This window comes from Pristis pectinata, chromosome 6 (genome assembly GCF_009764475.1).
Source record: "Pristis pectinata isolate sPriPec2 chromosome 6, sPriPec2.1.pri, whole genome shotgun sequence".
NCBI classification, from domain to species: domain Eukaryota; kingdom Metazoa; phylum Chordata; class Chondrichthyes; order Rhinopristiformes; family Pristidae; genus Pristis; species Pristis pectinata.
The window spans coordinates 11,582,541-11,597,505 of NC_067410.1; the positions used below are offsets into that span (position 1 = coordinate 11,582,541).

Consider the following 14,965-nt stretch of genomic DNA (forward strand, 5'->3'; position numbering starts at 1 on the left):
AACCTTCATATTAATGCTGGTATGTGATCAATGGCGAAGTTCCTAAAGTAGATCACACAACTCAAGTTCTGACCAAGTATCTAAAATTAAAAAGGTTTAATTGCTTTAAGGTCAGCTGTATTTTGCATACATTAGTGAGCTTATAGTCTTGCTGTCCCTAGGAAGGGAAATGGGGGAGTAAATCACACTAAGCTGCTTTAGCTCATTCTATTGGTTAAATTTGGAGCACCTTAGTTATATACATTGTAGATAAAGTGGTTTTGTGATTGTCTGGTATGCATATATGTGTATATATACACAAAGTCTAAATGTACTTCAAGTAATTCCTGTCCTAGAATAGTGAGTGCCGGAATGTCTTTCCCCTAGCTAAGGTTGTAGATTGGAGGGAAGCATTCATAACTCTTATGGCCTTTGTATGATATGTTTTGGTTTAATTTTCCAGTGTTGTACTAATCATTGCATCATTGCATAACGTAGCTACAGATGTTCATTTGTATTTCAGGTAATTTTTCTTTGTCATTATTGAAATGTTTTCTACTTCCCTTTTATAAAGTCTCAACAAACTACAGATCCAGTGAACCAGGATTACAGTTACGTCCCACAGCCTGGCCTGGACAACTACAATCAGCATTATGCACAGGTTGGTAATTATTCCAGGGACAATATGTATACACTAAGTATAATTTTGTAGCAGCTTTGGCGGCAAAGATTAGATAAGATTGGCCACATGTATATTGAAACACACAGTGAAATGCATCTTTTGTGTAGTGTGTTCTGGGGGCAGCCCGTGAGTGTTGCCATGCTTCCGGCGCCAACATAGCATGCCCACATCTTCCTAACCTGTATGTCTTTGAAATGTGGGAGGAAACCCATCAATCACTCCAGCATTATGTCAGGTGTTAAACTTGTACTCTCGAGAGTCAAATGGCAGAGGGAAATAAGTGTAACTGTGTTTTACTGAACATTTCATTAAACATTCTTTCAAGGATTAAATTGATGTGTGGTGGCATATATAATATATGTTAACAGTAGAAATCAAATCCATGTAAAGTTCATTATTTCTCTGAAATATGTTTAAAATTTGGCAATTAACTCTACTGTTAAGTAGCCATAAGATTTAAAATACCTCATTAAATACTTTGTATATAGCATCAGGTAATCCATTCTTGCTGTGAAATCATTCCTGGTCCAATTAACTGATTCAATATTTGCTGCCTCTGATGAATCAGTAATGTTGAGGGTGTTAAAGTTGGTATCTGGAAAGGGTGCAATATTTATAATGACAACCAAGAACCTTACTTTCCTATCCTAAAACTAAAGCAAAACCTAATAGCTTAAGATGTATTGTATTGTTTGAATTGTGCTGAGACTAGGTTCAGTTGCTTCCCACTTGCTTAGCTTGTCACCTTCCCAGTATTTTTTTTACCTTAAGAAATCTTCAGAGTAAGGTCTTAAGTGAGAAATGCCATATTGGGAATGTTTGAAGAGTCATCTCCAACATACAAGTAACTAGTTACAGAGAGCATTGGTAGACATGGGAGTGCAATTTATTGATAAAATAGTACAGTTGTCCAAGACTTAAAATGTCTCATGTCACTGCCTACTTCCAGTGTCCTAAAACAGCCAGTAATGCTCTGTCTACTCTGGAGTGCAGACCAGCTGTCTTGTGGTGCAATTTTTTTTCCCTATTATGTACTAAGTATGAGCACTTTATTACAATGGCATAACCAAATTTGAAGTACCTTTCTAGAGGTGTTTTGGCTGTGGCTTGAGGGTGGTGTTAAGGGATTGGGAACTGTGACTGTGCCCTACCATGTCATGAAAATAAGAACGGAAAGTGAGCATGTTGTGTCATGTTATCATTCCAAGAAGTATATTTCTAAACATTTGTTTTTAGCAAAAGTTTCCAAGTTATTTTGTCCTGATCAAGATTCCAAATTGGTTGTTACTTTATTTTTGTATAATTTCTCAATATTTTAATGTACTCAAAGGCTTGTAGCCCAACTGCACTATTTTCTATCTTAATATTCATCATTTGCAGAGCAGCATGATATATTTGTACGTTTGAGGTACTTCTTGAGATGAAGCCTTGATGTGTGTAAACTCTACAGCAAATATGCTGTCCCTGACCTAGGAATGTCTCTTTAGATATTCTTTACTTTCAACAAAGAAAATGCATATCAGTGCTGAGGGATTTTCTAAGGGGTTTCTGTTAATACCTAGTCTACCAGATTATGTTGAATAGTTTACTTGCAGAATAAGAGTCAGATTCCCACATGCTACCAGATTTCTAGGATATTTGGGCTTCCACCAATAAGGGACATTTCCTTTCATCCCCACCCAGTGATAGCTTGGATGTTTTTCCCAATTGAGTCAAGGTTTTAATGATTGACTAATGTACTGTTATGCCAAATCACCACAGAGCTTAGTGCTTTTGATTTATAAATACATAGCTTGTGAAATGTTCTACTTCACAGCCTGGCAATTATATTTCATTTTCTGTGAGTCCACAGTAATAATAATGGTAGCTTTTGCTTCATAAATTGATGTAAATATAAGTGCTAGGTGTACCTTAAATATTGCTTGTTCTCCAGTGCTAATGAAAATATGCAAGTATCAGACTAGTGTAGTTGAATATTCCAGCCATCCAAAGTCTTGATCTGCAAATGCAGTGCTTGAAAATTTTGTAAATGTGTCCCGAGTCCTGGCATCTGTTATCTTGGGAAAAGTGGGACGTTTTGTAACACCTGCAATGTAGTTTTACCAGACACATGAATTTTCAAAAGGTACCAACAGTTCAAAACAACTTTTTTTTTTGCTAATAGTTGGGGTGGGGGGAGAGTGGGGGAGAATGGTGAAGGGGTGTTGGAGCGGTTGGAGAATCCAGGTGCCTCCTTGCAAACTTAAAGGAATGTAAAATGAAAGTAAAAGTTATATCACATCTGCACTTGTGGGCTTTGTTGCCAGCAACACTGACAAAAGCCTGCAAACGGGATGTTGTCTGGTTGCCTTGTCCAAGGATTTGCAGCTGGCAAAGGTGCCTCTGTAAAGGAGAAAATAAATCTGCGAATTCTATTCTGTGCCTCAACGTTTTGAGTTTTACTTCACTGGGAAACACAGGACAGTGCCTTGTATGTATTTTATGTACAGATATTCTAAAGTGCAGTCTTAATTAGTTCTTCTGTGTGCACCACACTAACTATGAAATGTGTGCAATCGGCACAGTACTCGCAGGAATACCAGTACTTTCAACAAGGCTCTGTGGACCCCAGTCAACAGCCTCCTGTCACATACCAGGCAGCAGCTACTCTCACAGGTAGGGTGTCAGCGTTCTCTTTCAGAAAGAAAGACTGAATTGAGAGGTTGGTGAAATGTTATTCCTTTACTAAACCATTAAACCAGGTTTAGCTGAAGAATAGATACTTTAAATCCTGAGAAATGTACAGGGTTTTTTTTTGTATAAACTTCAGCTTAAAACTTGCCAACTTGTCAATCTTTGTTCACCTACAACAATTCAATCTTATCGAAACATTGGCTCAAGAATACTTAAGTAACATTTATCTTAGTTTTGCCATTACAGTGACCCCTGCGTTACAGAGGGTTTGCGTTGCTAGAAAATTATCTGCATTGCACTTTTCTGTAATGCGAACCCCCTATTCCAATTCGAATCCCATGTTATAAATGGAGATGTGTTCCTATGGGATGTCTTTCTCTTGTATTAAGCCATTTTATTGGTAAGGCCAACATTAGCCTGTGGGGTGGACAAGGCTCGTGTGAAAGAAAAAACAAATTCTGTCAATTTTAGTTTTCATCACTCAGTATTGTGGGGTAATAAGATTTGTATATGACGTCACCACATCAATTTTGTTGCCAGTCACAGCTGAGTTCCTCCTCTGCCCTGTCCTCTCCAGTCTGAGAACATGCGAATAGACACATGTTGCACTGTTCATCTGCAAGGCATTTTCTCTGAGACGTCTGTTCACATGTCCTCAGACTGAAGAGGGCATGGCAAAGGAGGGACTCGGCTGCGATCGCCGATCCAATCGATGTGGTAACATCATACCTTATTGCCCCACAGTATTGAGTGATTAAAAATAAAATTAGTTTATTTCTTCTGACATAAATTCTGTAAGAGTGAATTTTATTCCATATCTCAAATTCTCGGGTAGTGATTTGTGAATTCTGTAAGGACACATTTCCATAGCCTGAATGGTTGTAACACGGTGGTCACTTGTATTTTGGTAATGGAGCATTTAAGTGCATTCCAGTGGTGCTCTGTACTCCACACATTCAAGGTTGTGTGTCTATATTTTGCCTTGTAAATAAGTTTCTCTGTTGTAGATTCCAGCAATGGCATCAGGATTTTAGGAAACCCAGTGGTTTACACTTGTAATTGTTGCACTCTGTCCACTTGCACTGTAGAAAAATACTCAGAACAAATGGAGGTTTTGTCTGGATTGATAATTTTGAACTGATTAGCTCTAGGTGAGGAGTCAAGTATTCAGCTATGTTTTGGCACATTTTATTGTAGAATCACTGGAGTCGTAATTTAGTAATCTTCATTCTGAACCACACTTTTAAATTATCTCCTAAATCAAGTTTAGGGTTAAATTAACTTTTGTAGAGGTTACAGAAAAAGAACAGGCACTGGCTTATTTTATCCAGTTTTAAAAGTTCAATACAATACTGATATATTGCAGGCTCCCTTGAGCATTGAAAAATTGCAAGATAGGAAATGTTGGTATTTTATTTGTATTAACTGATGTACTAGATTGAATTTAGTGCAAATCGTGATGTGCTTCCTCAACTCAGAATTGCATGCTTAGGTTATTTCGTTGAAATTGCATGCAAAGTATGTTAGATTGAATTAGATTTGACATTCTAATTGCTTCTGTTGTAGAGGATCATTATTTACTTTATTTCTCAATTGTTTAAGAAAAAGCAAATTAAAATTCAGTGACAGTAAACAATGAAATCTTGATTTTAGGCACTTTATAATTTATTCTGTAATTAATGCCAAATTGAAGCAATGGGCCAGTCTAGAGTTTTACTAAATGTACTAGGTGCCTTTTTTCATTTATGGAAAATGCACATTGCTGGAAAGGCCAGAATTTATTATCTGACCCTAATACAAAAGATGCTGGTGAGCTGCCACCTTGAACCCTTGCTTATCCTATGTAGGAAGTTTGAGAATTTGACTTGCCAATAGGGAACAATCATGCATTATGCTTGCTTTCCCCCTCCATCAGATGAGTAGCAAATTGAATATTATGTGGGATATGGAATCTAAGTTGTAAAGTGGCATAATGTGTAGTCACAATGTTTTTTTAAATATTAAAATATGCTGCTTTAAATTAAGCAATCTCGTGTCTTTTGGACCTGATACTTCATCTGTTTTAATTGGTGTGTTTAAAACAAACAATTCTGTTTTCTTGCAGGGCCTCCTGTCAGCACTTCATCAAATACATCTGAATCACAGGTTCAGGTATATTCAAGCCATGCTCAAACCTACCAGCAAAACGCTCAGGTAAGATTACTTTATCTGGAACTGGTCTTTCTTTAAAGTTGCTTTGTTCTTTTGTCCCATCTTCAGATTTAATTGTGCATTAGCATTAAGTACCTACAGGGCATTGGCTCTTTCAGATACGTGCTTGGGTGTTTTTCTGGTAATTGGAAAGTTATATCGTGCATTCTTGACTTGTGAAAGATCTTATGTAAATGTGCCACTAGAAGATATTGTTATCTCCACCCCCACTAATATGTCTACAGACTTAACTTGTAGCATTTTCCACATTTTATGCATTTTCTGGATAATCATGAAGTAGTAATCAATCATTCCTTTCTTGGATTTTGGCAAAGAAATCTAAAACAATTTATATTTAGTTTTTAGAAAGCATTTTTATTCTTTTCCCAATGTTGGGCTCTTTGACTAAAATAATTTATTGGCCTTAAATAGTGATGGATCTGTTCCCAGGTATCTCCCCACATTCTTGAGTGCCTAGTGCCTTGATATTTTGTCAATTATTAATTGAAGTGTTTTGTGCATATATTTTAATCTTCTAAATGTTAAAAGTGATGTGGCTTTCTTTTGTATGCTACAGGTAGATGCTGGACAGCAAATATCGACTAGTCAACAGAGTACAGGTTCAAATGCTGCATCTACAGATTCTAAATTCTGTAAGTGATTTAGTTTTAAATAATACGCACACCTTCTGGTAATGCAAATACTTGTAAAAGTTATTGGTTGACATTTTAGAGTCCAGCAAGCAGTTTGTTTTACACAAGTCAATGAGAATGATGGGCCTCTTTAAATATTTTTATGCTCATTTACAGCTGTACCTGATGTTTCCAATTACCAGTATGATGATTCTTCCGGTTTTTACTATGATCAGCAGTCTGGACTTTACTATGATCCTAACTCTCAGGTAAAAAAAACACTACATTTGTTAGCTTTGCAAATATGCCTATATTGTAAGAAAGAGCAAGCTTACACATTTACATTGCTTATCAAATCATTAGGTTGTTTCAAAGCAGTTCACAATAATTACTTCCAAAGTGTTGTTGCAGCATTCAGTCATGCAAACACAGAACCCTATTTTAACAGAGCAAGGTCCCACATATGTCAGTGTGATAAATGACCAAATTATTTCCTCCATTAGTGTTTGATTGGTATGACTATTGGCCGAAGACATGGAAGCGCTTTGTCTCTTTGTAATGATATATTTATCTGGCTTCACCTGAAAGATCAGTCTCAAATAATACACCGCTCCTCAGGTCTGCATTGAAATAGCAGCAACATTACGTGCTCAGCTTCCAGAGTTGTGTTTAGAACCATGACTGCTTCTCAAAATCCAGTAGTCAAATTGTGGTTAAAAGAATCTTCATTCACCTTTTAGGTGGTTTGCTGTCATCTTTTCAGTAGCTTGCTGACTACAATTCCTTTAAAATCAAAAGTGTATTGAAGACCTTTTTTTAACTTGATGTTGTTGTAGTACTACTATAATGCACAAACTCAACAATATTTGTACTGGGATGGAGAGAAGCAAAAGTATTTGCCTGCATCAGAATTTACTGCACAGCAGAATGCTGCTGCTGGTGGAGCTAACAAAGATGGCAAAGAGAAGAAAGAGAAACCAAAGAGCAAAACAGCACAACAGGTAAAAAAAAAATAAATTGCACATCCACAATGTATAAAGTATTTTTTAAAATAGATCTGTATTTTGAGTAGTATTGTTATCCATGTGTAAATGGGCTCATGTTATCTGCAGTTAGGGGGAGTGGGAAGAGATATTTCTATTGATATCCAGTATCTTAGTATATGATCACTGGCATTGAAACCTCATTACAAAGAGGACACAGTTGTTTGGAAATGCACTTCTCCAGTCTTCAGAATGAAAGACCGATATACAGATTGTTTTAACATAAACTCCATTTCAGTTGCTTTCCATCTTGTGATAGAGAAAAAAAAATAATTATTCCACCCTGTCTGTGCTGGACGGAACAAACATACATTTGGGAAGCTTGGGTTCAACACAGGCTAACACTTGGTCAGCTCTGTTTTTAAGATAGTCTGCCTTGGGCCTTGCTTACCTTCCATGGTAAATTTATTCACTTGAAAGTTGGTTCTTGATTCTCATCCAAAGCCAATGGGAGGGAACTTCCTAAAACTGACATCCAATAACAAAATTACCCATTGTCCCTTGGGATTAAAGATAACCATGTCAACAGCCAGGTTTGTAATGTACTAATTTCCTCTGCCCTGTCAGCTTCAATGTTTCCTTTGCTGAAAAGGACCAGTTAAGACTCTATCTTTGTGTATTAATCTTTTAAGTTCCTGAATGTAATCTCCAATGAGAAACAAGCAGAATCAAAGTCTCAGTCAGCCAGAGATGGAAAATAGCACAACTACCTACTCTCATCTCGTGTCTCTGTTCTCTCAAACTGAGAGCATCATTACCCCTTCTTAATGAATATAAAGGCATAAATGCATAATAAAATATGAGTAGGCCACTCTTTCCCTCAAGTCTAACCTGCCATTCAATATGATCATTGCTGTTTTGCCCTCAGTTCCCTAATCTTTCAAAATTTATGATCTAGCTTCCACAAACCTCCTGGATATAGAATTCCAGAGATTCACCACTATGTGAGAAGTTCCTACATGCCTCTGTTTTAAGTGACCAGTGACCATCCCCTAATTTTGTACCTTTTGCCCACGTTTGAGATTTTCTTTCTAGTGGCAACATCTACCCTGTCGTGCCCACACAGGGTTTTGTGTTTCAATAAAACCATCCCACATTCTTATCTTCAAAGAATATAGAACTAATTTCTTTAGCTGCTTGTAACAGGACAGCCCTCTCAACCCATGAATTAGCCTGGTGAATGCCCTTCGAATGGCCTCTAATGTCAGTATGTCCTTAAAGGGATCAAAATTGTGCACAGTACTCCCAGGTGATGCTTCACAAGTTCTGTGTACAATTGTAACATTACTTCCCTTTTTCTAAACTCCAACCCTGTTATGGACTGTGGACCACATTGACATGCCCACTGCTGGTTTTCTTTAATCTTCCATTGCCTTTCTGTGAAATTGAGAGCACTGCTGGGCAGGAGAGGATGTGGAAATACCAAAATAAAGTCCTGTCCAATATCATACTCAATCTTTCAGTCCACTGCACAAGTAGGTTCAATCCATTTTCCTATCACACTCTGGTTAGTGCATGTTTCAAATAAAGTTGTTGCTTGTGTTACTCCCAAATAAATGGTAATTTGATTATGGCTCTTTAGATTGCCAAAGACATGGAACGATGGGCTAAGAGTTTGAACAAACAGAAGGAAAATATCAAAACCAGCTTTCAGCCCATAGGTGCACAGAGAGAAGATGAGAAGAAGGAGTCCGCAGCAGCAGACGCAGGCTTTGCTTTGTTTGAGAAAAAGGTGCAAATTTTCATTGACTTTGAGTGTGAGCTTACAGTTCAGAAGGTCTTGCACGAGAACATGCATCACTTTAAATGTTATTTTTTTGTGTGTGGCTTTCTTGCAGCAGGGTATGTCAGCAGAGAGGTCACCAACAAGAGTAGAGATCCTGAAGAGGTCCGCTCCTGATGATGAGGACTACATGGTAAAGGTTGGTTTTGTGTAAATGCCTATGAGTAAGTACTGCAGGTGTTTGAAATCTGAACTAACAACAAAAAATGCTTGAAATTCAGGCAGCATGTGTAGTTCTGCTGAAAAGTCACAAATTGAAATTAACTTTTTCCGCAGATGCTGCCTGTTGAGTATTTCCAGCCTTTTCTGCTTTTATGTGTAAAGTTACATTAGTATTTTATGAATGCCAGGACTGGCACATGGCTTTTGGCAACTATTCCTTGCTGAATTTTGTTTTCATGTGCAACTTGAGTTGGTGCACATTGTGAATTTGTCGAGTCAGTTTAATATATGGGCATGAAAAGTCCTATTTGAGTTGATTGATGGCACTAGCATTTCTGCACTCCCTGCATGTACGCAAATTATTTTGGGGCTTGTTTTATGGTGTGTAATAACTTGTCTGAGAATTCCAAAATCTCCAGTGGGCTGAAGGGCCTGTTTTGTGCTGTATAGTTCTATGGTTTGCCAAGGATGATTCATGTTGCTCAATTGTGATGTTATATGTTCTCACTCTATATGCAGTAATGGTGAAATTATTGTAGTTTCCTACTTGTGATTGCATTCTAGAACAGATTACCGTAACAAGTTAAAATGGAATTGTGCATACCTCAAAGTAACTGTTGAAAATTTGGATACTTCAGGGAATGATTTCTCTTGGTTCCTTTAAAGCAGTCTATGTCAGTTAGTGTTTATTATTACATAGAATACATAGTGCTTTTATAGGTACCTACCATTAAATCTTTTATCAGCCATGTCCAGTCCGATACAGATGTTAAGTTAGTTGAATGTTATTTATTACAGAATTGTTGTATCCACTGTAAAAGAAGCAACAGATGCAAAACTGCTAAGAGTTATTTGTACATTGAATTACCAATTTAAAAAGTGATTGCATTTACAAAGATCATGCATATACTTTTGTACTTGAGGTATATGAGTAAACTTTTGTTTAATCTTTAATTCAGAGAAAAGCGAGTCCTCAGCAAGGACTTGTAGCAGCTTATAGTGGAGAAAGTGACACTGAAGAAGAGCAGGAAAAGGCTGAGGAAGGAGAGGAGAAGCTGACAGATTGGAAGAAAATGGCTTGCCTTTTGTGTAGACGGCAGTTTCCTAGTAAAGAGACACTTATCAGGCACCAGCAGCTCTCTGAACTGCACAAGGTATATAAATCTCACAAAAAAATTTTTTAGGTAGGTTTGAAGTACTTTAAAAGAACACTTAAATTGTACAATTACATGTTTATTTGTTTCTTTATACCATAAAGCAAAATTTAGAGATTCACAGAAGAGCAAAAATGACTGATTTAGAACTTGAAGCTTTAGAAAAGACGGAAAGAGAGGTATGATCGCCTTTTCTATAATTTAGAGCACAAGTCTATAATGCTTTTGTTTTGAAGTAATTTAGTGTCACTGAATCTTAACTCTTTCCACAGATGAAATACAGAGACAGAGCAGCAGAGAGGAGAGAGAAATATGGGATCCCAGAGCCTCCAGAACCCAAGAGAAAGAAGTTCTTTACACCACAAGTTGTGTGAGTAATGTTCCTCTATGAAGTCATTTGTTTCCTTTCAGTGTATATCATTCCCAGTTCACTTAGCATTTGGTCAGTCAGTGCTTTTCTATGATCCATTTAATGAGGCTATTGGACTTTTTGACTCATCGACTCATCCACCCATCCACAATAAACAATATTAATTCATTTGATGCCTCCACTATGCCATCAGAAATGGGTACTTGATGCCACATGCATAGAGCCTGCATCTTCACTGTTGGGGTATTTATTTTTGGTATATCACCTTCTGTGTGCAACTACTCTGTTGCCTTTGGTCATTCTTATTCTTCACTGAGGAACCTGTTTCCTGCACATCAGTGATTTCTGTTGTGATTTTTTTTATATATATATAAATGACTTGAATGAGGAAGTGGAGGGATGGGTTAGTAAGTTTGCGGATGATATGAAGGTCGGAGGGATTGTGGATAGTGTAGAAGGTTGTAGTAGGCTAAAACAGGATATAGACAGGATGCAGAGTTGGGTGGAGAAGTGGCAGATGGAGTTCAATCCGGGTAAGTGTGAAGTGATGCACTTTGGAAGAACAAACCTGAAGGTGGAGTACAAGGTTAATGGCAGGATTCTGAGCAGTGTGCAGGAACAGAGGGATCTTGGGATCCAAGTCCATCGATCCTTCAAAGTTGCCATGCAAGTTGATAGGGTGGTTAAGAAAGCGTATGGTGCGCTGGCATTCATTTGTCGGGGTATTGAGTTCAAGAGCTACGAGATAATGTTGCAGCTCTACAAAACTCTGGTTAGACCAATCTTAGGGTATTGTGTTCAGTTCTGGTCACCTCATTATAGGAAGGATATGGAAGCTTTAGAAAGGATGCAGAGGAGATTTACTGGGATGCTGCCTGGATTAGAGAACATGTCTTATGAGGGAAAGTTGAGCAAGCTAGGGCTTTTCTCTTTGGAGCAATGCAGGATGAGAGGCGACTTAATAGAGGTGTATAAGATTATGAGGGGCATAGATAGAGTGGGCAGCCAGTACCTTTTCCCCAGGGCGGTAATAGCAAATACCAGAGGACATCTGTTTAACATTGGAGGAGGAATGTTCAGGGGAGATGTCAGAGTTCTTTACACAGAAAGTAGTGGGTGCCTGGAATGCACTGTCGGGGGTGGTTGTAGAGGCTGATACAATAGGGACATTTAAAAGGCCCTTAGATAGGCATGTGGAAATAAGGAAAATGGGGGGTTATGGGCTGTGCAGGAGGAAAGGGTTAGATTGATCATGGAGGAGGTGTTCATATAGTTTGGCACAACATCATGGGCCGAATGGCCCGTGCTGTGCTGTACTGTTCTATGTTCTATCACTGATCTTAGCAACTTGCTGTTTCCTGAACTGTCCCTGTGTTAAATTGAAATTTATTTGATACTTGAAAAGCTATCTCTACAAATATCAATGTGAAGAGTGAAACGAAGTTCTCTTGCATTATAAATATCTACTTTTTTTTCTGAACAGTGATTTTGAACAACCAACCAAAGATGGCATCGGTAGTGATAATATTGGAAGCCGGATGTTACAAGCCATGGGCTGGAAAGAAGGTTCAGGACTCGGTCGAAACCAACAAGGCATTACTGCACCAATTGAGGTTTGTTTTTGACTATTAAGGAATGCAGCTAGGTGGAAATTTTACTTGTAACAGATCATATTACTGGGGCACTGGTTGGGTTACTTAGGGGACTGTATTTTGGTTTTTAGAATTCCTATCATTCAAAATGGCAGCACCATGCATGCAGTTCTCTTACTGTGGAACTAGTGGGGCATAGTTTGCAAATACTTGGATGGCTGGTAGTCTAGAATGTGATTGGAGAGAAGGAAGTGGAGAACAGAAGCAAGACACTGAGGGTTTACAAGATCATTTCTAACCAAGTTGCTCTTCCATACTTATTTAGCTTGTTATACTGTCAGAGGAATATAGATCAGCTGCAAAATAAGCATGGAAGAGCAACCAGCCCAATGGCAGGGAAAGCACAGAAACAATGGCAACATGGATGTTATTGTAAAATTAAACATGTTTACAGCTTAAAATATTTCAGCTACCTGAGAATATAATTTTGGTCCTTTTGAGCTGCATAGTACTAAAAACGACTTTGAATCTCCTTGGAACAGGCACAGTTGCGAATGAAAGGAGCTGGACTTGGGACACGTGGAAGCTCTTATGGTGTCAACACTGCAGACACCTATAAAGATGCAGTTCGAAAAGCCATGTTTGCCAGATTCTCGGAAATGGAATAATATTTCTTTGTGTTGTAAATATGTAAATATTGTTACTGTTTTGTTGTGCCAAGAAAGAATGTTTGTGTGTCAACTTTTTCACTTCCTGCTTTGGTTATATTTCTAAGTTCCAACAAAAAAAAACCTGCAATTTAGTCTTTTAAATTATGACCTTGTAAAACTGGAGGTTATGAAATGCTGGTGGGCATGACATACATGGGGAAGATTTGTTTTATGTGGATTTTGATACAAAACCAGCACAGTGTACATTCTGTATTATAGTCACAGCAGCCTTTGTACAGATTCTGGAATAGGAACTGTAAACCTGATTATTTTGAATAATTGTTTCTTTCTACTTCCTTTCTTTTCTCTTGTTCCCTAAATAAATTCCTCGGTGCTAATAAACTGCTGATTTATTGGAAAGTTGTGAATAAGAGAGCAACAAAGTCTCAAATTGCAGGATTGATTTTGAAGCCCAAGTCATTTAATTGAGTTGGTATGGGCAAAGGAGTAAAGAGAGGATTGAAACTGCTTAAAAGAAAATATGTAAACTTTTTTTTACAAAAAAGTGTCTTGTTACCATAGGCCAGGCAACATTTGTTTACAGATGTTTACTACTTGCATTTCAGATTGGTCTTCAATACGGGAATTAATCAGAGATTTGAATCAGAATCAGGTTTATTATCACTGACATATGTCGTGAAATTTGTTGTTTTGCGGTAGCAGTACAAGACATAAAAATTACTATGAGATACAAAAATAAATGGTGCAAAAGAGGAATAATAAGGTGGTGTTCATGGACCGTTCAGAAATCTGATGGCGGAGGGAAAGAAGCTGTTCCTGAAACATTGAACGTGAGTCTTCAGGCTCCTGTACCACCTCCCCAATGGTAGTAACATGAAGAAGGCATGTCCTGGGTGGCGAGGATCCTTAATTATGAGAGGTGCTGCCTTCTTGAGGCACCACCTCTTGAAGAAGACCTCGATGACGAAGAGGGTTGTGTCCGTGATGGAGCTGGCTGAGTCTACAACCCTTTGCAGCCTCTTTCAATCCTGCACATTGGAGCCTCCGTACCAGGCGGTGATGTAGCCAGTCAGAATGCTCTCCACTGTACATCCATAGAAATTTGCAAGAGTCTTTGGTGACATACCAAATCTCCTCAAACTCCTAATGAAGTAGAGCTGCTGGTGTGCCACCTCTGTTACTGCATCAATGAAAGATTTGTCCACTTTATGCACAAAGACAGAGGCAGGATAAAATGGAAGTGTGTGGGTGTTGTAAAAGAAAGAACATAAAGAGTCATTGCTGTACGTAAAAGCAGAAGCATTAGTGTGGGAGGGCTTGCAGATAAAGTGGCACAGTGATGCTGCAGATACCTCAGAGCTCATGGGACCTGGGTTCGATTCTGCCCTCAGGTGCAACTCTTTTGAGTTTGGGCATTCTTCCTGTGGCTGCATGGGTTTCCCACAGGTGCTCAGGTTTCCTCCCACATCCCAAAGCCGTGTGGGTTAGCAGGTAAATTGGCTTCTGTAGATTGTCCCTGGTATTGTTAGGTGGTCAGAGGGATGAGTTGAGGTTGGGGTGTTTTATAGAATGTTTTTCTGTGAAATGGGTGAGGGAGTGGAATTGATGGGATGGGTCTGAGAGCTGGCAAAGAATCTGCACCAAATGGTTCCCGTGTTGTAAGGGAACATAAAAAATTGCATTTGTGTTCTTCAGTGTTGAGGAGGCTTCGGCAATTTTGAGACATGTTGGGATGTGGGACACGGAGAGTGCAAATGAGTGGGACATTGACTGATCTCTGGAAGGAGTCTTTAAAGTTGATCACTGTTAAATGTTGAGTAAATTTAGACAATGTTGGACTTTTCATATAATTGTAGAGGAGATGAAAGGGAAGGCAAGTCGGATTTAAAATGTGCATTTAATGGGGGAAAAGGTCATGGGATTGGTAAGCTAATTAGTGCTCACACTGAGCTTCATGCAGAGTGCACTTCAAAGCATTTGAAAAATCACAACCTAAACATAACATTCAAGTAGCTCCCTAATATCACCTGGTTT

The 14,965-nt window shown here is 38.4% G+C and overlaps 1 protein-coding gene across 2 annotated transcripts in view; it reads left to right on the plus strand.

Moving 5' to 3' along the window:
* LOC127572136 (RNA-binding protein 5-like) overlaps positions 1 to 13,594 on the plus strand; it is a 33,989-nt gene extending 20,395 nt beyond the window's left edge. Inside the window, exons 13-25 of one of the 2 annotated variants that reach the window (XM_052019087.1) lie at positions 554 to 640; positions 3,226 to 3,316; positions 5,439 to 5,527; positions 6,102 to 6,177; positions 6,334 to 6,425; positions 6,993 to 7,157; positions 8,782 to 8,931; positions 9,038 to 9,121; positions 10,104 to 10,298; positions 10,403 to 10,477; positions 10,571 to 10,668; positions 12,152 to 12,281; positions 12,803 to 13,594. In XM_052019087.1, the coding sequence (XP_051875047.1) occupies positions 554 to 640; positions 3,226 to 3,316; positions 5,439 to 5,527; positions 6,102 to 6,177; positions 6,334 to 6,425; positions 6,993 to 7,157; positions 8,782 to 8,931; positions 9,038 to 9,121; positions 10,104 to 10,298; positions 10,403 to 10,477; positions 10,571 to 10,668; positions 12,152 to 12,281; positions 12,803 to 12,928 (1,458 nt within the window). In that variant the 3' untranslated portion in view covers positions 12,929 to 13,594. The remainder of the gene's footprint in view (positions 1 to 553; positions 641 to 3,225; positions 3,317 to 5,438; positions 5,528 to 6,101; positions 6,178 to 6,333; positions 6,426 to 6,992; positions 7,158 to 8,781; positions 8,932 to 9,037; positions 9,122 to 10,103; positions 10,299 to 10,402; positions 10,478 to 10,570; positions 10,669 to 12,151; positions 12,282 to 12,802) is intronic. The other variant, XM_052019086.1, reaches the window with a different exon arrangement.
* The last annotated feature ends 1,371 nt before the right edge of the window (positions 13,595 to 14,965 follow it).